This window comes from Lepisma saccharinum, chromosome 19 (assembly GCF_977018435.1).
Source record: "Lepisma saccharinum chromosome 19, izLepSacc3.1, whole genome shotgun sequence".
Classification (NCBI taxonomy): Eukaryota; Metazoa; Arthropoda; class Insecta; order Zygentoma; family Lepismatidae; genus Lepisma; species Lepisma saccharinum.
In genome coordinates, this window is record NC_139247.1 from 41,679,454 (window position 1) to 41,704,254 (window position 24,801).

At 37.3% G+C, this 24,801-nt stretch overlaps 1 protein-coding gene across 1 annotated transcript in view; it reads right to left on the minus strand.

The window, feature by feature from the left end:
* The window catches only part of LOC146003119 (homeodomain-only protein-like), a 54,984-nt gene that overhangs the window by 9,530 nt on the left and 20,653 nt on the right, over positions 1-24,801 (minus strand). Inside the window, exon 2 of the mRNA XM_083141295.1 lies at positions 4,393-4,574. Within this exon, the coding sequence (XP_082997421.1) occupies positions 4,393-4,574 (182 nt within the window). The remainder of the gene's footprint in view (positions 1-4,392; positions 4,575-24,801) is intronic.

Consider the following 24,801-nt stretch of genomic DNA (forward strand, 5'->3'; position numbering starts at 1 on the left):
TTACTTGAAAATTGCTCGCCTCGAGTCCAAGTGAAATTTTCCAGCGTTTTATAAACGGTTCGTTCTACTTCCATCGACGTGGTGGTAATTTAAGATTGCGTGATGATATCATTTTCTCAGGTCTTGGCTACATTGCTCTACGTGAAACTTCGAACCTAAGCTAAATTTGGGAATATAATTTGTATTTATGAGTTGGAGTATATAATTCTAATAACCTTGATTTGGAATTTGTAGTTTTTTGAGTTGTAAGGAACAACTGAGAACGGGAATTAGGGCGAGAGCTAAGCGCGAAAAGAACAACCACACAACTGATTACGAAGGAAATTAGACAAGCATAGTCGTGTTTCTTCTCGTATTTGTTTAAAAGTCGATATTGAAACGAGAGTATTAAAACCTTAAGTCCTGTTCATGGCTTTATCTTGCAAGTATAATAGCCTTCTTTAGTACCTAGATTTCAATAGAAAATTCGCAGCCTTAGGATAAGGATGAAGGCCAGGGTCCCGGGTTCGAATCCCCGGCCTTGGCATGGATGTTCTTTGTGAGTGCCTCTTCATCAATTCCATCATATAATCACTCATCCTTCATCATCGCGAATATCCAAAAGTTGCAGAAAAGCAAAGTAAAATAAACCATATCAATCAAACAATAAGTATGAGGGGATGATACATATTGTTTGAAGTGAAAGAGAACATGCATGACTTTTTAGGGTTTTGAATTCTAGATTTCCCTTCCACTTTTTTATATCACCCTGACAGATTAATGTGTTAATAATACGTATGCCCTTCTTAGGGCTTGAAGTAATTTCTGGAAAGCACCAGGGCCCCATATCATCTAGCTCGCAGGAATCCACTGGAGCAGTCAGCTAATGGCATTTAAAAATGTCAAAGTAGTTCTTACAGCAAAGAATTGGCAAAGAAAGTTGGTGATGGACTCCAAACCAAACAGCTGGTCAGTTGCAAAACGAGATGTGACTAAAAATAGATCCTCGGAAAACATCATCTTCAGTCGTTCATTGTGTCTATTTTAAAGAAGCCCGTTTTCGTTTCTTACACAACAATGTTTACGAACATAAAATGCGAAAATAGTTGATGTGAGGGAAGGTAAAAATAAAGACAGTTTCGCATTTCGTCCTGTTCCTGATCTTGCCAAAACCTTCATTGCATGTGAATCACCTACACTGATTTCCAAAATAGGCGATTAATACTTCTTGGGGAGAGGGGTTGTAGAGGGCGCTACGGGGACACTATAATGATTTCTTTTACGTTTATGTTTACGGAATAGGATAACACGGTGAGAATTAGTATACGGAAGTAGGGGTCATTGGGTTAGTCTATAAGGCAAGGGAACAGGAGCCTCTGAAAAAGATTTGGAAATCACTCACTGATCTAGTGTATGAATATTGTGCGACATTTCAAATATCCAACTTAAAACTAGATACATTTTAAATAGAGATGAGAATTGAATGCAAATGAAAATTTGTATTGATATGGAATATATTAATAAGATGAACGCACAGCCATTGGTGCATAAATGCTTATATGTGATAGGTATAGCATATAATTTCAACACGCAGTGAAGCAAATAAATTTTATATTTTTGTAGCGCTTTTAATGTTTATACATAGTTTTCTGTAAGATGGAACTTAGGATATAATGTACTTCAAGGTTTAAAAATTAAATAAAGGGAATGTCAATGATGTGGATGAAGCCTATGTGGATATTAACTCTCGAGATATTTGCGTAAGATAAGAAAGACATGGAACTCGTAAATCTGTCATCAGATGGCTTGAGATATGTTAGTTATTTGATAAAAACTTTCCATCTACACGTTCATTAACCTGAACATTCTCACTTCAAATACAGCACTTCACATTCGATAACACTATGACATTAGTATACCTGTGAGGATTACGAATTATGTTTATATATACGAATCGTTTACTCTCAGCCATTAATAGCCGCACCAAATCACTACTCAAAATTTCCATTTGACATAAAATAAAATTTCTCGATTGACAATTTGACACAAGCTTCAATCATAATTAAAAGGGCTTTACATAAATTTCACATTCACGAAAAAAAAAAGAAAAAAAAACGTTCATTTCCGAATGTCCGCAGAGATTTGGAGTCCATGATTTTGAAAGTTACAAATTATAAAGAATAACAATTTATTAAAATGCTTGTTGCTGCTTGAAATTTTGATGCATTCAGTATATCATTAAATACACAACCGAGCGTAAAAACTCGATTTTATAAAAGAGAAGTCAATTATCTTCCCAGTTGAACTATAAAGAACTTAAGACCATTTCGTTTTGATAGCTGTGATGATTTAGCATCAGCAACAGATTACTAATTGAAGGGGTTGGGTGTAAAACATGGTAAGTGAGATTTTGGACATTTCTGAGTTCATTAAGAAAAAAGGTTATTAGAAGCTATACTGTAGATAAATTGTTTTCGTGTTATGTTTACCAATTTCACAAGTCTTCACTGAGTCCAAAGCAAATTGTATGACATGGCAATTTCACTCGAAAATTGAAGGATGGCACATTTTACTTTGTAACTAAAAAATGACCAAAATGTCACTTACCATGTTTTACACCCGAGCCCTTCAATTAATACATCTGTAATACTTGTGACAGACATATGCTAGGTTTATATCTTTCTCCTTGTTTCCCCCCTAATTTATTTTAGGCTTTCCTGGTTTTTTTTTTGGTGTTTTTTTTTCAAGTTTCTTCCTGAATTTCTCCACCCACACAGTTTCATCTCAGACCCCACCTACTTCCCTTTTCCTTCGGCATAACGGCCGACACTCACCTGGAAGTATTTTAGAGGCGTTCCTCTATATTGCGTAACAGTTTGGGCGATTTCCTGAGGAAACACTTGAGTCATCGTTTGCTAAGAATAGCCCCCTTCGCAAACGCCAGATTCATTGAACTTTTTGCTCCATCAAAATTTCTTGGGAAACGATGTAATTTTAAGACTTACCCAACAAGAAAGGAAACCGGAAATAAGGAATGATGGAAGTTACACAGATGGTTCTACATGATGCTGAAAACTGTAAGTAAACACTTGCTAGTATTCACACCTTTGCTTGTTTACAGAGCTTGTGCTTCTTCCTGGGGCATCTCAACCTAGACCTACATGTATTATTAAAACCTTCGAGTGAAAAAGGTCGAATGATATTAGTTCTCAATATTGGTGGTGAAGGTCGAGTGAGATACATACTATGCAAATTGTCCATCACTATCTTCACTCTGTTTTGCACAAAATGCGAGGTTTAAAAATTACAACACCAACGAAGCAACGCAAACTCTGCACCAGCTAATACACAATTCAACTGATTGATTGATTGAATTGGTGTCTTAAGTCCACTTTATGCACAGTAGGGTTAATTGGGACTGGACCTACAGTTTAAAGGGGGATCCGAACCACTATGTGCTTCAACCGAGTACCGAACCCGGGACCCCATGATTCACAATTCAATTACTTAAAACGGATAAGTTGTAGAAGAAAATGAATGAAACTAGTGATGGGCAATTCGTTAGGTAATACTTATGCATCCTATCTGTACTGAAAATATTGGTATTCAGATATGTCAATATTCATCCAACTCTGCAATTACCAATCAATTGTTCTGTTTCAATTTGTGGATCTAAGAATTTATTATTATTATTATTATTATTTAAAAAAAAGCACTTTTTCGTCGACTACTGGCTGAAAATATTACATTTTGGAACAGCTAATATAAATAATTTAGCTAGCAGAATCAGGTTCAAACAAGGAATAACGAACGATGACATTCAACAATTTTCAAACTTTCATCAACGCTATCTATTTGATAGAAGTGAACTATAAAACAATTACACGCTTACTTGCTAGAGCTAACAGAGTTCATTAATAAACCAGGACCTGACTGTTATATAAATATATATATATATATATATATACATACTATGTTTAAAAATTGGCAGATACGACAATTATGATTGTTGATTTCATTGATTGGTTTGGTTTATTTTATTTCGCTTTTCTGCAACTTTTTGCTAATCGCGAAGATGAGGATGAGTGATGAAATTGATGAAGGGACACTCACAAAGAAGACCTTTGCCCAGGCCGGGATTCGAACCCGGGACTCCTAGTGTCGTAGCGCGCTGTGCTAACCACTCCGCCACGGAGGCCAGCAATTATAATGGTAGTACTGATACAGTTTACATAATATATTATTATTATTATTGTTATATTTATCAATTAGTACTATATTTTCCCATCTTTCCTCACATTTGACGTTCGTTGTGAATATGTTTGGGCACACCGCGGGGCATAATACATGGAGGTCTAGATCTCAATCAAAGAGACTTGTTTCTTGCTGCAAAATAACACTTTCCCCGCTCACCTGAACGTCCCTTTCTTCCAAACCGATTTCCGCAGCCAGCAGCACGAAATCTGAAGGATGTGGATTCCTGTTCCTGCAGAACTGGCTTTGTAAAGCGTCCTCCTGTTCAGGAGTGATATGAACCACTCTGCTGTTCGTGTAGTTCGGGGACAGCTGAGGTGAGAAAGATTTCACCGTGTTTCCTGCAAGGAGATACAAACACATACCATGTAATTTATACTTGTCTGACGTCTAAAGAAAAGAAAGAGAAAAATATACATCTTCAAAATACTCTTTAAAAGTCGCCGTTAAATGGCAATTTACAACCAAGTACTGTAGAATTTACTGTAAATTTTAAAGCTAAATAAACGTTTCGAGTCCAAAATTCCTAACGTTGGTAAACGCCCAGCAGTGCAGTGTTGTACACATATTATTTTGTTTAACGTTTTGACAAACAATATTTGACAGCAATGATTTTTATCGACTATTGTCTCTTCAATATTGATCCTCATAACCGCGATCATCAATAATGTATCCAGGGACTGCACAAGGATGGGATGGGTTCCCGAGGCTACTTGAGCGACCTAAATCATCTAGCAATATTATTTCTATCCTTCTGTACACAATTCGCGAGTGTGCACCTGCATATCAACACAAGTGAAGGGACAATATTGTCGCGTTAGTGGAACGAATAAATTTGTCTCCATGAAATGTCAACTTGAAGTATCTTTCCAGGGAAAACAAACGCCCTTCGAAAACGGTCTCTTTCCTCCGTAAGAGCTCTCTAACGGTATTTCTGCAAAGTGAAACTGTAATGAGAGCAAATTGCACAAGCACGCCGGGAAAAAAATGTTAATTGCTGTAAGTGAAATTATTAGAAGAAAAACAGTTTGTTTACGTTATGCAAACGCTTGACGTATCACGTTTCTCTACACGTTCCGCAATTGAAAGTAGAAAGGAGCAATACTTCGAGTGTACGTGTACCAATCTCTGTACCAATAAGCCCCTTATTGAGCATTGAATTGCCTCTTTGTCAAATCGTCTCTCTCGAAGAACGAACAGAAAGGTACCAAAATATGAAAGAAAAGTAACAAAGAGAAATGACGAAAACAAATAAATGAATAGATTGGTTGATTTAACTTAGTTTAGGTCGCTTTTCCGCCACTTTTGGATAATCGTAACAATGGGGAAGAATGGTGATAAGATGGAATTTGAGATGGCGGACAATTGCGATGAAGCCAAAATCACGAACAATTGCGATGATTTTGAAGGTGAAGGTCATTTTACAAATTAATGGTAGGACAATTGCGACGTACAAAGGTACACCTAATCTAACCTAACCTAAAAGTGGTTGTAATGCAAGTACGTTTACAGGCTACCTTGCCAGCAAAAGTGCCAACATGATATTTTCTCAGGGAGGCAAAGTAACATATTTTTATTATTATTATTATTACTGCTAATATTGTTTATTATTATTATTACTATTATTATTACATTACTATTACTACTACTGTTTTTTAAAAAATTATATACATTTGTAATTTCCATATTCTGTATATATATATACAATTTGCATAACTGTATACTTTACATTAATTCATGTAGGGCAAAAAGCTGTTTTATATAGTTAGATAATCAGTGTAGAAATTGACGGTAAGCTTAAGATGTAACCCTACTTCAAATAATAATAATAATAATAGTTGCTGTAACTTACGGCCTGTAAGTCACAGAACAATACTTTTTGTTATAAAATATTTCTACAATATCACAATTCGAATTACATGAACTCTTTCCACAAATATCAGGGAGGGGGGGATCGCTTGCCAGTCTCAAGCCTGGAGGAAGTGTGAGAGAAATCAGTATTCGAAAATTTCACATAATTCTCTTGTAAGAGATATTGTACGAGGTGATAAGTCACCCTTCAATTTGATAGAAGATTTAAAATATCATCGCAATTGTCCACCCGCCCTTTCACTTCTCACTGTGTTCATCGCAATTGACCGGCTACCATAAGATGAAAGGGATGAAGAGACAATCACGAACACATATGAAAAACACAACAAGAAACCCCATAGAGGATTACACTGACTATCGGTCCATGACGCCAGAGCCTCACTGACCTGCTACATTGCATACTTTGGTGTACTGCGTGAAAATGAAGTTCACTTTTGCGATAATTAACAAAAAAAGAATTAAAAAAAGAAGAAAAGTAAAGTTCTTCTCCGTGCACTGCAATGCTCCATGGAGGCACACAGGGTATAGGCCTAGAGGTAAGACTTCACATATTTTTCATTTTGATGATAATGATACCCACTTCACAAGGGACCGATTCTGCGCACATAACCTTTTATATAGGGACATTGCCGGATGATTCTTTGCATCAGGAGCGTATATTCTAGGCTAGCTAGGCTATCTGCCTAAGCCTGAAGTCTAGAGAATAAAATTCAGGAGAAAAATCGATCAGAAATTGTAAATATTATTATTCATGATAATGATGCTGAATCTGGAGTTGGCAACCTGATTTCTTATGAGTTGGCAACCTGATTTCCTATGAGTTGGCAACCTGATTTCTTATGAGTTGGCAACCTGATTTCCTATGAGTTGGCAACCTGATTTCATATGAGTTGGCAACCTGATTTCATATGAGTTGGCAACCTGATTTCCTATGAGTTATAAAACCTGATTTCCTATGAGTTATAAAACCTGATTTCTTATGAGTTGGCAACCTGATTTCCTATGAGTTGGCAACCTGATTTCATATGAGTTGGCAACCCGATTTCTTAGGAGTTGGCAACCTGATTTCTATTCATAGCCTAGAACCACGTGACATAGTGAGATAGCCCAGATCTTTGACTCAGTATACGCCACTGCTTTACATAGATCACCCACCTCGACGTGTTGACAAGGGCTATTGGTGAGCCCAACTTAAGAGTTCAGTATGGGGCTTATGGCAACAGCGTTGCCGCATGGTTCGCAGTACAAGAAAGCTCCAGCGCGCATCGAGCGTCTGCTGTAGTACACGCCGCAACAAAAGTTAGTGGTCAACGGGGCTGTTCACTGTCAAACTTTTCCACTAGAGGCGCTAGCCCTGTTGTGTCCCTAAATAATTTCGTTCGTCATCTGGTTGCCCTAAGCTTTACATTGGAGCGCGATAGGATGGCTATTCAAACGTTATTTTCAACGAAGGTAAGAATTTCTCGTGTAAATCGATAACAAAAATTGTTTATCAAACCTTTAGGATTATGTAGCAAGTCATAAGTTTCTGAAAATTACATTCTCCTGAACCTAAGAATTAATATATTAAAGCGCAACGACAGGGTAGCTCAGACGGGCTAAATATAGTATATTTATGCACAAAGAACACTAAACTTGACGTTATTTTGGTCGTCCCTAGCTGCCATGGGTCTATAATAAAAAAAATAGATTTTTGCACTACGCTTTTATGTTTCCTCTTGTTGCGACTTGCGAGTATGTGCAATTAAACGGCGGGAGTAGGAATCTGAGAAACTACCCAAATTGCAAAGAGAAAATGTATTAAGTGGATAAGCGCATAATATTTATTATTATACACTATGCCCTATCTGATAACTTAATATTAACATATGTTTTCTTTGTATGAAGCAGACATTTCCCCCTCGTATTTTCGTCCTTTTAAAATTATAATTCCTGTAAATAAGAAAGTCCTAGAGGTTGCGAGATATGAAACAGAATGTAACATATTTTTTGTAATAACTATTCTTCTCGATAAATGTGTATGTATAAAATAGAGAACCATATTTACTAGCCATGAGGAAAAGTATGATATCACGTAAAAAAAAATGAGTCGGGTATTAATAACAACTAGCTATAAAAAAGTGCAATCGCGTGGAATTATTATGTATTATTCTTTACCAGATTCACAAGAATAAAGCACTTAAATTGTGAAAATTCAAAGTGACGTAAACAAGTGCTGTGCAAATTTTAAGGCTTTTTTTAGTTCCGATAACTTTTCTGTTATTGACGATCTTAGTTTCACAACACTGATGTTCCGACATAATTTCCGATGTTAAGATGAAATTAAACTTGCAATTTAATGTAATAGCAGCACGTTCAGCATCAAATTCCCCATATATTTAAATATGGGAGAACAATCCCATCAAAGCGTGGGGTCACAACATGGGTGCTGGCACCTACAATAGTTCGCTTTGACCAGGAACATACAAGAATGCATGACTTTATAACGATAAAATCTTGCTAATTATCAGGTAAATCAATTAATCATCGTAATAAGCAATAATATGCATTGGATTGTGGCTGTTCACCGGGAGTTGGACGGCGGAGAGCGAAGGACTAGCGTGTTTCCCGAGAGAAGGGGCCGAGCCTCGGGTAAATAAATATAAAAATACAACTTTAGTACCAATGGTCAGATTCAACTGAAATTAAAGACAGCCCAGCAGCAGATTATCATCGACAAAATCCCAAAAGCAGAATTTGATAGGAGATGAATTAAGCCCGATATTAAAGGTTAAACAGCGAGACTGGATAACAATAGCTACAGACTCCATGGCACTCTCTTCGGCAGCGAACGTGCAGGTTACAATGGGCCCGGTCTTAGGGTAACCTCTCTTCGAGGTGCTTTTGGAGAAGGGTCAAAGAACTCCAAATACACGGGTGAAGATAGCAGGAAAAGAGGCTACGACTTGAGGACAATTTAGCAACGCTTGGACAGAGAGGGTACCGTAACGAACCTTTTGAATCGCAAATAAATAGACGAGCGGAGAAGCGGAAGACACAGTTTTACTCAGATTTTCTTCGGCGTGTTATCGTGCACAATCTCTCGCGAACCACCCGCTTAAAGTATCCGCTTTGTGTGTCGCACCGTTCCGTGTTGTGTTTATTTCGCACGTGGCTGTTTAATATCAAGATGGAGTAGAGACAGAGAAAGGCCCCGCTGGGGGGGGGGGGGCGTCTGACCTAGTTGCCAATCCTTGAAGATGCGGAGATCCAATCTTATCGCCCGGAAGCCATCTATTGATCACGCCGCCAAGCGGACAAAGATAAGCCGGAATGGACGTGAAAATGGATACGCTTCGTTCGCCCCGTCGTGACATCCAATGAACTCGCTAATCACGTAAACATTACCAAGACATTGCTTATTACGGTGATTAAATTGCATCAACTATATTTTTAACTTGTAAAACCGTACAGCTTTCATTTATTCATTTATCCGAAGTATTTAACATTCAGATTGTACGACGCTATAAATTGTCAATATAATTATATAACAGTGATCCTGGTTAACCGCAAAAAGTAACCATATAAAGATTAACATTCAATTACAACAACATAAAAGGAGTAGTGTTTTGTCGTACAGGTTAAGCTCATACCGGAACATGGTTTTCCCGTAAAAGCAAAAGTAAATGTCAAATTAAGAACAGTTTAAATCAATGTAGCTAACTTTAAACATGCCGCCGAACTATTATTGTACTAGTTACTCATGTCTTTTGGATTGCCGAGAAATGAATGCGTGAGTGAATGTATGAATGAAAGGGGCAATGATGTAATGTTTATGCATGAGCTCTTTTATAGAAATTACAGTATATATAGAACTAACCCTGTGGTGTGATTTGTTCTACCCTATGTAATCTCTTGGGCTCCGACTGATGGCACTTACCCTGGGACAAAAGGTAAATAGGTTATTAATGATTGCCTTTTGTTTATTTGTTTAATTGTTTTTGTGGGTTTGACATTACCATTGTAATGTAGAACCAGAACGACGTCAGGCACGTTAAATAAGTAGACGTCGCGTTACAACTTGGTGGGAAGCTGTTCATTCTTGCAGCTGTTGGTCCAGAATAATGACGGTCCGTGGAGGAAGATTTGAAAATAACTGTTTCCGAATATACTTTTCATACGTCTTGCTCTCTATTTTATCACAGTGTTTTTCTTTCCTTTATGCACAGAAAGGCAAATTGGGACTGGACCTACAGTTTAAAGTGGAATCCGAACCACTATGTGTCTCCAACGGGTATCAAACCCGGGACCCCTTGATTACGAGGCTACGACGTTACCTCTTCGCCATCGGGGAGGCCTCTTTCACATTTTTCGGTGCACTGTCATTTGAAACGGAACAGTGTTAATTATAATACCGGCATACACCAAAGCACCCCGGTCGTCGCATTTTCATTAAGAGATTAGGGTTCCATACCCGGTGGAGGCATATAAAGGTTCGTATCTCACATAAAACCGTAAGTCCGTCCAGTTCCAATTAACATATCTGTGCAGAAAAGTGAATTTAAAACTAAATTAATCAATTACTAGAGGTGTGAAATAGATGAAGTTCTGTTGTATTTGTGTGAACAGTGATAACAGAAAGAAAGAGATAGACATTGGAAATATTCAATCTAAAATGCTCTCGCTTTGTGTCCATCAGTTAACGTTATTGCCTTGCAAGCAACAAATCCCGGATTAAATTTACTTAGGTATCTCATAAATCTATTCCCTACATGCATTTGCGACAAACTTTACTATCTGGAAAAGAACTGCTCGATCATTTTATGTTCTTTTAATATAATGCTATCTAACTTTTTATAATAGTTAGTCAACCTTTGGGAAGAGCAAGTGAACCGGGGGTATTCCCGCTAGATCCGCCAATGCATACAATATGCCTGTTTTCAGAGTAAAATTCCCCAAAACGAGAAAGCACACACACAAATAATAAATTTCTTGACCTGGCCCCAAGACGGAAGCCTATTCACGAACTTTTGCCTGGCCATTCCCCACCCCCTTCCCTCTTCCCAACACGTGTTTGCAGCGAGTGGCAACAGGCGGACGGCTGTTATTTTTGACTCCCCAAATCGCGCTTAACATAAGAAAGGAAAGCGCATTTTTTGAATGTTCTGAATTGTAAAAGAAGGTATAGACCATCAAAACCTTACATTTCCTCTCCTTTTTGCATATTTATTATTTTCTCTTCGCATGTTAACGACTTTTGTTTCTGGCAGAATGGGGATGGGGATCTCAAAAGTAAAAGCTCATAACGGCCCATACTGAACTCTTAACTTGGGCTCCTCTATATCATTCCTCATCATCGAGGTGAGCCTAAATAGACTCATGAGTGAAATTAAACAACAAAATACAAATAAAATAACTTCTGGGTTTAAAAGATAGATATATTGATTTACTTAGTTCGGGAATAAATTTGTTTTGGTTTAGTTTATTTGACTTCGCTTTTCTGCCACTTTTAGTTAATCGCGAAGATGAGGATAATTTGTGATAAGATGAATAAAGGAACAATCACAAACATGTAGGAACGACACAGCATGAGCCCCAGTCCAGACGCCAGAGCCTCGCTATTCTGCAGAATAGAGTCCAGAGTGTTCTACGTGGAAGAGAGTTTGATATTTCGGTGTCTTCGAAAGGGGCGACCCTTTGTAAAACATCCACCTCCTAAGATGCTTCGGAAGAAGAAATTAACAGCCAATGTGTCACATACTTGTTGAAGGTGTCTTGTGTGCATTACTCATACATTGTATTCCAATGCTAACTATTAGCTATTTCGTTGGAATCTTCTGAACTCAGCATGACAAAACATTGCTCACTGTCAGTGATGCAATGAACTTTCCCAGCTTTGTAATATTCCTCTCAGTTTACAAAAAGAACATTCTCGTGCCGTGATGATGTGAACGTGCATCCTTGCGTTTGGCGTATGTGCGTGTGTGTGAAGGAGAACAGCTGTCTGCAATAAACGCGAGAAGTCAACATTCTTCCACATTGGAAATCGCGTGAGCCTCAACAAGAGTTCAACTTTCATCAGTGGAATTAGCAATACCAACACGTGTTCAATGACGCAATTACATGGTTGTTGACGTCATCTATCGTCTTCCTCTCGAGAACAGAGAGTGTTCTTCTCACTGTCAACTTTCTACTCATTCCCCGTCAATGTACTTGCTTTTGACATTAATGTCATTCTCCTCAAAAATGTTTTCTGTGAACTTGAAACGGCACTTGTAGTCAAATTCAGGGATAAATCATCAATTCTCAAAAAAATATTATTGTTCTATTCGACCAAGTATATATAAAAACAAATTAAAAGTAGAATAATTGTTATTTATTCTGATATCCACGTTATTAAGCAAGTATAAAATTGGTGTTTACAATTTCATATATGCAGAAAATAAATTTAAAATCTACATGATCCACAAGAAATGCTATCAAGCCATTACTTGTATAATAATGTACTAAATGAAAAATTGTACGGCTTAATTGTAACCCTATTAAGATAATAAATAATAATTCGTGTGAACTTCTATTATGAAAGTTCAGATTTTCATAACGTGAATGCCTAGTACTATCTAATTAAACCAGACAGAACATGTAATTAATAATAAAAAAAAGTATACCTTGAAAGCAGTTGATATTTGATCCTTAAAACGTTGTTTCAGTTTACAGTATAAACGTTTATAATCATACAGAAAAGTAATGCATTATATTATTAACTGTTTTCTAAAATAATGAAAATATGTGTAAATGTCCAACTAGTAAATCAATCAGTTTTGAATTCAGAAAACCTTATATTACTCGACGATACAAGCATAAAACATATCTGAAAGTAGTCCAAGAAGCATGGAAAATACAACTGAGAAACTGAAAGAAAATATCATCACTTGTCTAAAGGTTAACTTTAATTCAAGAAATAAGGTTTTGTAACAAGCGATAAAATTGTTTCCGATACATTAAATAATGGTACGTGACTTTAATATTTTGATATACTGTTTACTTATAGCCTCGTAAGTTGGTATTTTAAGTTTCATGTAACATAATTAGCAAATCCCAGAGAACACACACACACTCCAGATTTAACCTCTACTCCAAAGGGACCTGCCACACCTCAAACGTCATCTAGTATATCCTCACCTGCAGCATTTGTGGTGGCCAGTTTTCGATGAGCCTGGCGAGAAAACCAAGTTTCTCTGTACCGCTACATCTTCGATTTAGACCTGGCAACTCTACAGGTCGAATACTCACTTTTTTTTACCACTGAAGATGCGACTCCGCGAGAATTGAAAATGTTTCCAGCGTCTGGTGAGTGTTTCTTATACCCTTCTTATTTCTTATATATGCATGTATGAATATATTGCAGCAATCTCGCATTGTTAATATTTTTGCTTCACCAATCTCCCAAACGTTACTTCATATTTAAGCAGACTGGTTTATGATAGAAATACGATGTGGGCACGGCTTCCTTTCTCACATTTGAAACATAGCGAAGGTTGGCAGAATAAAAATGAAATAAAATCTTGAGACATTTCTGAATTAGTATACTGTTGAGGACAATGTAACAATTCATGTTTATCTGGATTGCCTGTGTTGCTATGTTTCATGACCTGTATTGAACTTTGAAGCCAAAACAGTGTCGTACAAAGTAATAACACTCACCAAGGGTCACATCTGAGATAAGTATCAAATGCCTGCTCAACTGTGGGCTTAACCCCGTTTGGATTTAACAGATCAAAAAGAGCAATTTGCAAGTCATGAAAGAAAAAGAGCTCATAAAAATGAGAACATCTTGACAAGGCTTAGCTACAAAAGCTCACGATGAACGTGCTCAAGAGTATTTACAGTTATGCAATAACTTAAGATAACGGTATATTCTTGGTGGCCTAATTAGGCAATTAGTCACCACAAGGAAGCCTTTAATATTCCAAACTGGCGTCAATGGAACAAACTAAAGTTTTCATCGACAACACAATTTCCCAAAGAAATACCGTAGGCGAAGTCGATAAATTCTCGTACGGATGTGTGGGGTTAATAAATATATATTTAGTTATCTTCGGATGAACTAATTACTTTTCGCTATAGAACTGTTCAAGGTCGAGGCTGGTTCATCTTATAAAATGTTCTAAGAAAACGCCAAGCATTGCCAGAATTAACTTCGAATTATAATTTATCAGTGAGGGCTGAGAAAAACATTCACGTGCTCTATTTACCTAGGTATATATAACCTTTACGAAATGGAATGGTTTGAAGGGTGTCACGAGAGTAAGTTGATTGTAGGAAAAATTGAGAAAAAAAAGAAATAAACCGATGAAAATTCGACCGAATACCGAAAGTTCATTGAATTGAACGATGAATTGATACGAATTTCGACGATCACTGAATTATTTAATAAAATAAAAGTGTTATGTTGGGAAAGTTTTTTCCATTACTCAACTGGAAGGATTATCCATTATTCTTAGTTAAGGTACGTAATATTACCCATTTATAGAGAAAATTAAAGACCAGTGAAATATGACTGTCCTGCAATTATGTGATTACAAGTAAACGATTAAATGAAAAAAAACTTTCCAACAAGTAACACTTTTGAAACATATTCCTTCGACGTATGGAAGCGATACTTGAAACACAAGACACGAATATAAACATGAGAACATAATAGTCTGGTTATATCTCTTAACCATATTTATGGCAACATTGATTATTCTTCCACATCTGAAATCTTGTATTTTTATAAACGTCCCCTACACCAGAGGCAAACCAATAAATTCGTGCGATAGATCCTTTTTGTAAGGACCTGTTTGGCTTCAATTAATGTTCAATGGAAATTCACGATGCAACATGAAAGGTAAGAAACATTACTAAACTTGGGAAGAAACAGCACAAGCCTAAGCAGCTTTCGAACGTAAAATTTCTTTAAATCATTTATGTGCAAGGGCCAAAAAATGTGCAAGGGCAGATCAGAAAGGGTGCTTGGTGTATCACGGAGGAAAAAATGTTGACGAAATCTTGTAGACGGGTACGAGGGTGTTGATGGCATGATTATACCTGGTGGAACACTCCAGCATTACGTAATATCCGGTTAATGTATTGATGAGCCTGCGCTTCTTTTGTTTACCATGTGCACGGAGCGGCTGTCTATTGTTCTCGCCGGCATGACCACATCTTCCATCTGCTTCTCATGGCACATAATTAGCACGTTTCATTATCGTCAAGTCTTGAATCGGGTAGAAGAAGGATGTTCGTTCAGAAATCATTACTTTTAATTAAGATGCGGCTGAGATTATTAAAATTTTGGCGCCCAAGCAGACGATCGGTGGTGCTACGTCACTCTGACGTGTGTGAACAGTTCTGCCCTCGAAATATGCGAAGTGGATACTTTAAATCCACTTAATTGGCGTCACAAGAACAGTTAGACAGATTTGAAGTTAATATGACCTGCAGGATCATCGAGAACGTAAATACGAACAAAGGTCAATAAAAACCTGTTGAGTTTGATGAGTTCACAGAAGCTAGAGGACTAAAAGTGATTCATTCACATTTTAAAACATAAATTGTTTTTCCAGTGGTTTTAACAATATCTCACAAATCTAGTACCAAATCTCGTAATCTTCAATAAAATATACTTGATCTCTGCAAATTGGAATAGCAATGAATTGATTGGACTTGTGCAGTATATGTTCCAACATACGACTTATTATTATTACACAGAAAGAAAGTTATAGTATGATAACATACAAATGAAAGGTTATTAATGGCCAGTTGCACTTTCAATGTCACTTTTTAATACATAAATTGCATTCTTTGCTGTGGAAATTCCAATTTTATTAAATTTATTAGTTACTTTTTGGAATATATTCATTTTATGCCCCTTAGTTGCGCTTATATCCTGTGATGCAATGAAATTTGTTTCTGCGGTCGAATATAAACAAACGCTAACATTCATCATTTATTGCAAAACCTCTAAATATTATGGGAGTGTTACGTTTTGGAACAAAACTGGTTGGAGCACAATGTAATATTCATTTTTGATGCAGCATGAAAAACACAGGGATAGGAAAAGAGATGTACAGGAATAGCAAATAGAGACCGAGAGAAACAGAGGAAGTAAAATTGCATGTAGGCAGGGAAAGAAACAAAGAAAAAGGAATGAAAAGGCGTGGGGATGAGAGATTTGTTTTGTTTTGATGTTTTAAGTCCACTTTATGAACAGTAAGGCTAATCGGGACTGGACCTACAGTTTAAATTGGGATCCGAACCACTATGTGCCTCCACCGGGTATCGAACCCGTGACCCCTTGATTACAAGGCGATGACGCTACCACTGCGCCATCGGGGAGGCCCTGGGGATGAGAGACTGTCTCAGTTATGGAGAAAGAAAGAGAACGAACGCAGGAGAAAATGAAGAAATATAGGCAAGAAAGCATAAATAAACTGTTGGAAAAGAGATACGGAAGTCCGAGGGTAAAGAAATACAGAGAGGGAAAGAGAGAAGACAGGAGAAACGAGAATAGAAGAAAGATAGACAGGGAAAAAGAGAAGGAAAGACAATTAGAGATAAACAGAGAAAGTGTATATTAGATAGTGAAAGAGAAATCAAGCAGGAAGGGAGAAGGAAGGAAAGATTAAATGGAGAAAGAAGGATAGGTTTGGTTTGATGTTTTAAGTCCACTCTTTGCACAGTAAGGATAATCGGGACTGGACCTACAGTTTATAGTGGGATCCGAACCACTTTGTGCCTCCACCGGGTATCGAACCCGGGACCCCTACATTACAAGGCAACGACGCTACCACTGCGCCATCGGGGAGGCCCAGAAGGATAGGGAGAGTGAAGGAGGGAAGTATAAACATGAACTGGGAAGTGAGAGAAAAAGTACTACACAGGGAAAGAGATAAAATGAAAGACAGGTAGAGAAGAACAAAGAAAATTAGGGAAGGAGAGAGAATGAAAGATTAAATAGGGAAAAAGAGAGAACAATATATTAAACAGGAAAAGAGAGAGAGAGAGAGATAGAGATATAATAGAAAGATTAGATAGAAAAGGAGAGAGAAAGGGGAAGAAGAGAGAAATAGATGACAGAAAGAGCCACGTGGACAAAATAATGAAACTGTAAACAAACCGATGGAACTATTTATAATACGAGCAGACGAAAAGACACGTAACCAAAAAGATTGAGTAACACTGCAGCAGATACGAGGAAAACTTACTCATTGTTCTTTCTTGTAAACTTAAAATCCCTCGTCTTCATCCAGCCTCGTTGATTATTCTCTCAAAGTAAAGAGGTTAAAATTAGCAGCATTCGCTGAAGAGCGCTGTTCGATATGGCTTAACGATTTTCTGGAATTCCTCACCGCGCTGTAATTGTTTGGTCTGCAGCTACAGGAAATGAATGAGGAGCGTGTGTTGGCAAAGGCCGTTGCCTTTTTAACGATCAACAAAGTTGACTGAGGAAGTTGGCGTTTATCTTCAGTTCTTTTGCTTGTTTCTTTTGGTCTTTACGCATCTTCCTTTATATAATTTGACCTTCTTACCTTGGCAATGACCTTTTAAAACCTTTATGCATTATCCGAGTTTTATCTTTACGAGAGGATGGTGTTACATTTGTCAGTGACTTTCCTAGTCATGTTCCCAGTCAGATTCTCAGACTTTGCCAGGCATCTTGACATACATATTCAGGCCACTTTGAGTTGTTTCTCTTAAGTTACTACGGCACTGTTTAGGGCATATTGTTGGAGTGGAAAAATGACCACTGGTTCTAGAAGCAAGAGTAACCATTTCATTGAAGTATTTATTTTCAAATACGATTTTTGAATTAGGTTACTTAACGTCGCTTTTCTGCCACTTTTGGCTAATGAGGATGAATTATTATAAGATGAAACTGATGAAGCGACACTCACAAAGAACATCCATGCCCAGATCGGGATTCGAACCTTGGACCTATGGCGTCGTAGCGCTCTCTGATAACCACTCCACCGCGGAGATCGGCAACACTGTCTGGTAACTAACTAACTAACTCTCTAACCTTCTTAAAGCCGAAGGTTTATGACTGTAGCAACACAAGCTTTCCATCTGTCCCTATCCTGGGCAAGATCAATCCAATCTTTTCCATCCTTACAAATTTTCTTTAGGTTCATCTCAACGTTATCCCTCCATATTCGTCTTGGTCTTTCTACAGGTCTCTTACCATCAGGTTTCCCAACAAGAATTCTGTAAACTCTTCTTTCCTCCCCCATTCGTCCCATATGGCCTGCCCACCGAAGTCTTCTAATAATATCTGGACATGAATACATATTATGATGTTCAAAATTATGTAACCTTCTCCACCCACCTGCTTTTTAGGTTCAAATATTTTCTAAGGATTTTATTTTCAAATACTCTTAATTTATGTTTCTCTTTCAATGTAAGGGACCAAGTTTTACATATAATATTACAGGCAAAATTACAGTTCTGTCTGATAACGACAAACGTTGTCGGTGTTATCGGGATTGCAGAAACTCAAGATTAAGATAAAATATTTTGCAATAACCTAATATTTGTTAGGTCCTTCTTTCGTACGAAAGGGAACTTCATGAGATATCTACAGTTGACATGCCTATCAATCATTAATCTTATTTCTCTTTAACCTTTGGTGATTAGTACCGCTAAACTAAGACAGGCATAGATGTTACTTGAAATGCAATCTAGTCAGGAAACAAATAGCAAATACTGATCAAAATTCACGACTTGGGTTGACATTTATTTTTAGCGCTGACGACAACAGTTTCCGCCAACCCTTTTGGAAACAATGGAAACGTTTTAACATGCAAAGCGCACCAATAATTTAAAACGTCCTAATTTTTATTCATGAGCTTTTACAACAAATCCCAAGTGGATTACAACTCTGCAGATCTCTTCAACACAGGAAAGAAAAACCGGAAAAACGTTCCACAGTCATTAAGATAAAATTTAGAGACAGGGTACAAGAATAAAACGTTTCGCCACAGAATTACTGAAACGGCCATATATTGTCGAGCTGTCGTCTATTGCGAATGCTCCTGTTAGTAGCACCAAACATGACCTTGGGTGTCTCTTGTGATGTGACCGCTTATGCCACTCCCGTGTTTTTTAATGGCTGAGAGAAAGAACAAGGTTGGAATGTTCTAGAAACCAAAACCTTAAAATAATCCTTGCCTTAGAGACTGTAATAAGATCGGAGAAACATATGCTCAGAGCCAAGCTCTAGGGAGGGGCAACTCGGGTACTCTCCCGAAGACCCGCACTTCAGGCGGCTGATGCCCCAGCGTCAGATAAAAATAATTGTTTGTGTACGGTTATTACGAGTTTATATGACTTACATTAAGCAACTAATCTGATTTTTCCTGACTTCATGAATTGTTTTGACATATGTAAAATATTTAAAATTGCTTAAACCATATTCTAAACAAATCTAATATATAAAAATGGATGGATGTGTATGTTTGTTCCGGCATAACTCTCGAACGCCTGGAGCGATTTTAACAAACTTGGTACACATATCACTTGCAATATGGAAACAAATACTGTGCGGTTAAGGCACCCCGAGGGGTGGGGGTGGGAAGGGGTGACATAAAAATAATCGAAAACGACCGATATTAGTGTGGAATCCATAGTTTTTGGGGTCGCTAAGATGAATAGTGACACTCCCAATGCCGTTCAACTCCAAGTTCATTTTACACTATAGTTAGAATTCATTATTTTTCTGTCTAATAGAAGATTGGGATAAATAAATACACGGGCAACGCCGGGCAATCAGCTAGTATTTCAATAAAAAATAGTGAATATCATCATATGAGAACCCAGAGGAACGTAGGGTAAGCATACCAGTTATTGGCCCTTTAAGAGGAACTAGTTGGAAAAAAATGAATTACACATATTATATCAGTACTTTGTTTGGGTTTCGGTATTTTATAAACTTTGACACCTATTCTGAAGTGAAATCGATTTAGACATAGTAAAAACAGAAAACAGTTATTTAATTATTTATTTTTTTATTCAGAACCTGATAATGCCTAATTGTTGGCATACACTGACCAGTTATTGGCGGCACTCCATGTTTACAATGTGCTAAGCCACATTCACAGTTATTGTAGGTTACGTAGTAGCTAAGCTTATATTGTAGTTATAAAACAATTCAAATAGGAACATGCCTAATAAAAATTATGAAAGAAATCAGAAAAGTAAATCAGTGAAATGGTATAAATACCGAAAGTCCGTACCAATAGTTGTCAGTCTGAATGCTGGTACTTGGAACTGGCGGCAACTACTGGTTAACATAAAGCTATCAAAGTCAGAACACTCGCATCGTCATTCTTATGTTTTCAATAGCACCATGGTAGTGTTGAAAACATGAAAGGTCTATTTCTTCCAAATTGCGACTTATTAGCCCTTGTGCCAAGTAAATGGGCATCAAGCACATTAGCAATACATATTTGGCACCCTTGAAAGCGTGCAGCGATTAAACAATTTGTTGGCAATGGGACGTCAATGCACTTCCTTTAGGGTCTAGCTAACCGTTAAACAAGAACCATGTGCAATAATTTCATTACAACAATAAATAACAAGAGAAACATGAAATCATATTCCTTAACCTACCTGCTTAGAATTGAGCAGAAATCTTGAAAATCACAAAAGCCTTCCAGATATACGCGATTTTTCCATGAGAAATAACAAACGAAATAGACGCCGCTTGCAAATGTCATCAACGGAAGACAGGGCAACAAGGCGGGAACAAGACCAATGTTGCCAGTTTCACACAGATCTTAATTTCTACAAATATTCCTCAACATGACAAAAAACTGGGCAGTGCCAATTACAGGAAAACTTACCCTAACTCCAAAAAGTGCTGTTTTAAGTTTTGTTTAAATGAACTCCTTAGAAAAGCTCTATTTGGAGTTTGATAAATTGGAGTTATATCCCTTTGGTTCTCCCACGATTATAAGTATGTACTTGTAGAATAAAATCATGAAATGAAAATGTTATTTTTTAAAAAAACAATATAAATTCACTACCGAGTCAAAATTCAATGAAAAGTGAACAAAAGAGAGTATAATAGAGAATGATTAAAGATAATGGAAACTTCAATTCAGGCACACAATTTCCAAGACCGAATCTCATTATAGAGATAGGGCCTGCCTGTGGTGTCAGGGATGAGGAGGTTGTATCCCCCCCAATTGACAAATTTTCTAAAATAATGTTAAGAACATGAAGGAAACCGGATCCACAACGACACGATATTGTGACTTGTACTTTTAATAGGCGGTGTCACATTCTTACCGTATTTTAATGTATCCGGCATCGTATTTCCAGTAAAGCTGGGCCTATAATAAGAGGTTATGTCGACAAACCTCCCAAGGTTCTTGGCTAAATCGTAATTTTATAAATTGTACAATTTGCAATTTTTGATCCTCAGTTAAAATTAGTCACGTTCTTTGGATTGGCATTCATACATTGACACATCTAACACTGTTTTTTGCGCAATTTATTAATTTCTTCCAGTGGTTGGAAGTTACTAGTTATAAGTAACAATTACTTTTCTGGGAATTCTAAATGTAACTAGATATTTTTACGAGTACGTAGCTGTAGCTGTAGCAGAGTTACTTTTTGCAATAAAAGTAAATATCAGCAGTTACTTTAAGACACTTAAATTGTTAACTTGAAATTTTGTAATGTGCAATTTGTCATTTGCAACCGATAGTGAAGCGAGATCGAGGATCGAAGTAATTTTTAGAATGACTAATAATATTATGCTTTTTCAGCCAATATTAACATAACCCTACAGCTCTACAGCACCTTGGCGGGCCTTGGCTTACCTACCGACTGCTGGTCTCCCTCCCACACTGTTCCGCCGTCACCTGTTTATAGCGTGGAGGTCTTAGACCAGTATTGGGGTGACGGGTGATCAGCCCGACGAACCCCCAGCCGTTGTTGTAGGTCTTCTCGACCGGGTTACGCTCACTCACTCGGAGCTTCCCAATTTCCTCACGATGGTGGGTTGCCACCGGCCCTATACGTAGGCCGAATAAATTCCGACCAGAGCCGGATTCGAACGCCGTCCCGCAGCGAACGATCTCAAGACGAGTGAACGCCTTAACCCGCTCGACTACGGAGGAGGACTTCAGCCAATATTACAGACGAAAATATGTACACCTTCCGGTACACCTACTATGTTACGACTTATCTCACCTATAGAAATGAGAGCGACGGGCGATGTGTGCATACCCCAGAGCTAATAAACCAAAATGTTATTCTAAAACAAAATTACAATTAAATCCAATTTCAAATATATTTTCAACATATTATCCAAATCAACATAATGTAACCCATTCTCCCCCCACTAATAAGCTGCACCTTGACCTGAAATATATTTCAATAGAAAAAAAGAATATATATATTTAAATATTCAAATTACGGCGGTATACGTAGATATACAGTGGATTTCCAACCCTGATGAAATCTAGGTCCGTCTGACGAAAGGAAAGAAAAAAACACACGCTACACATTCGAAGCATAAACGTAACTTTAGCATTCTGGTGGAAAATTGATTTGGTTCCCAGAAATGAGTCACGTACGCGGCCCAAAATTTACGACGTCATGCAATGCGAAGAACAGGAAACGCAAACAGCTCGGAAAAATACATCCTCACACGGAACAACTCGAGCACGAGAAAAACCAACCTGTCTGAAGGCCACAAGTGTTGCGTGCTTGCTTTTTTCCTCAGCAAAACTGGATTCCGTAATGTTCACCATCAACACCACACCAGGTCTAGTTAGTCCTTTTACGTACGGGCTGCGTATAATATTATGCTCACTAACCTCAGTGGCACAGCACAGGAGACAACTTTGGTTCTACGTTTTCCCTTATTACTCACTCTGTCCCATAATTATAGTCCGGTATGCCAAAATGGTAACTTTTTATTTATGTTCTTTTGGATACTTGATCGGCCAATTTGTACTGATCCTTGAGTAATAACGTTGTATGACTCATTCCCGTGTTTCATTTTCTTCTTCTGTATACACAAGTGTCACAGTTTGAATATCCGACAAGTATTTTGTGACAACAAACAAAAGTGTACAGGACAATAATTATGGGACAGAGGGAGTATTAATAACCAGTTTCAAATCATAACCAATAAAGTTTTCTCTCTTCAGGGTGGACCAAATCTAAGTCGCAATACATAGAAAAAATAAATACAGTAAAATCTCGTTAATCCGGACTAATTGGGGATAAGTTGACCGGTTTAACGAAAGTCCGGATTAACTGAAATAACCTAAAAGAACAGTAGAAAGTGCATTAAAACTCCGTTTATAGCAACAAAACACGTTTATTATGGTGTATTTGAAGGACATAGGTCTAAATGCACTATACAGTACAGTAAAATGTAAAGCATTACGACAATGCAGTACGTACATATATATGCGATTGTTGACTTCTAGCTACATTTAAAACCTTGCATTCTGCTTTCTTTTGTCTTTTGCCTGTCCGGATTAAGCGAAGTCCGGCTTATCGGGGCCCGAATTAACGAGGCTTTACTGTATGTTGTGATAAGAAATAAAGTATTCATATAATATCTTCTACGTGGTTACCATTGGTTTGCAATACGTTTCTTCCACTCTTGATGAACACGCATTAGCAAAGAACACGTTAAAAAATAAATATGGAAACTTAAAAACAAAATTTTATTTTCCTATGTATTGCGACTTTTGGTCCACCCTGTATAAACAATCTGAATGTAAATGTTGGCTTGATATACATTAATTATAATAACCATAACAATATTATGTCTACATTTAACGTTGTTAGAGTTAGACTTTTATTTGTAAAACACCTACTTGCGTGTGCGCATGCGTGATATTATCGACCTTCATGGCGGGTGGTTAGCACAGCATGCCAGGGGTGGGTTCGAATTCCGTTTTGTAAGTGTTCCTTCATTCATATCATCACATCATCACTCATCCTCATATTCGCGATTAGCCAAAAGTGGCAGAGAAACGAAGTAATATAAACTAGGGTGACCAGATATCTGTTGACCAAAAAGAGTATAGTCTATAGGTTGAAGGTGCGCAAAAATCCCACGCGACTTCTTGACAGTCTAATTATCCTGGAAATTATGCAAAATTAAAACTTCCTTTTTATTTTACACTAATTTTGCACAAAAAACTATATTTTGTGACTACATAATATCTATTTTAATATTCTGATGCAATTTTTGAATATTCTAAAGCAAATTTCTTGGTATGTTGTATAATTGGAGGAGAATATTTACACACCAATATTGATCAATATTTTGAACAAATTTTAATTATTGCAATTTTCAAGTATCGGTATCGGTGGGAATCGGTAAGAGTATCGGTATCGGTTCAAAGTGGTATCGGCTCAGCCCTAATCATTATCATAAAATTCCAATGAATTTGAAATATGTTTTGCTTGTTGATGGAATATGAAAATGACTCTTGAAATTGTTCATAGGAAATTCTTGAGTCAAGGAGTAAATACTTCGGTTTGTTGACATCTTGACGTTTTCCGTTCTGTGGATTTTATGGTATTTTTACGCGTAAAATAATGAATGAAATTAAATAGCAAGGAAAAGAGTATATTTGGGGATTTTTGCAAACTGAAAATAGTATAGAGTATATGAACCTCTAAGAGAGTATAATACTC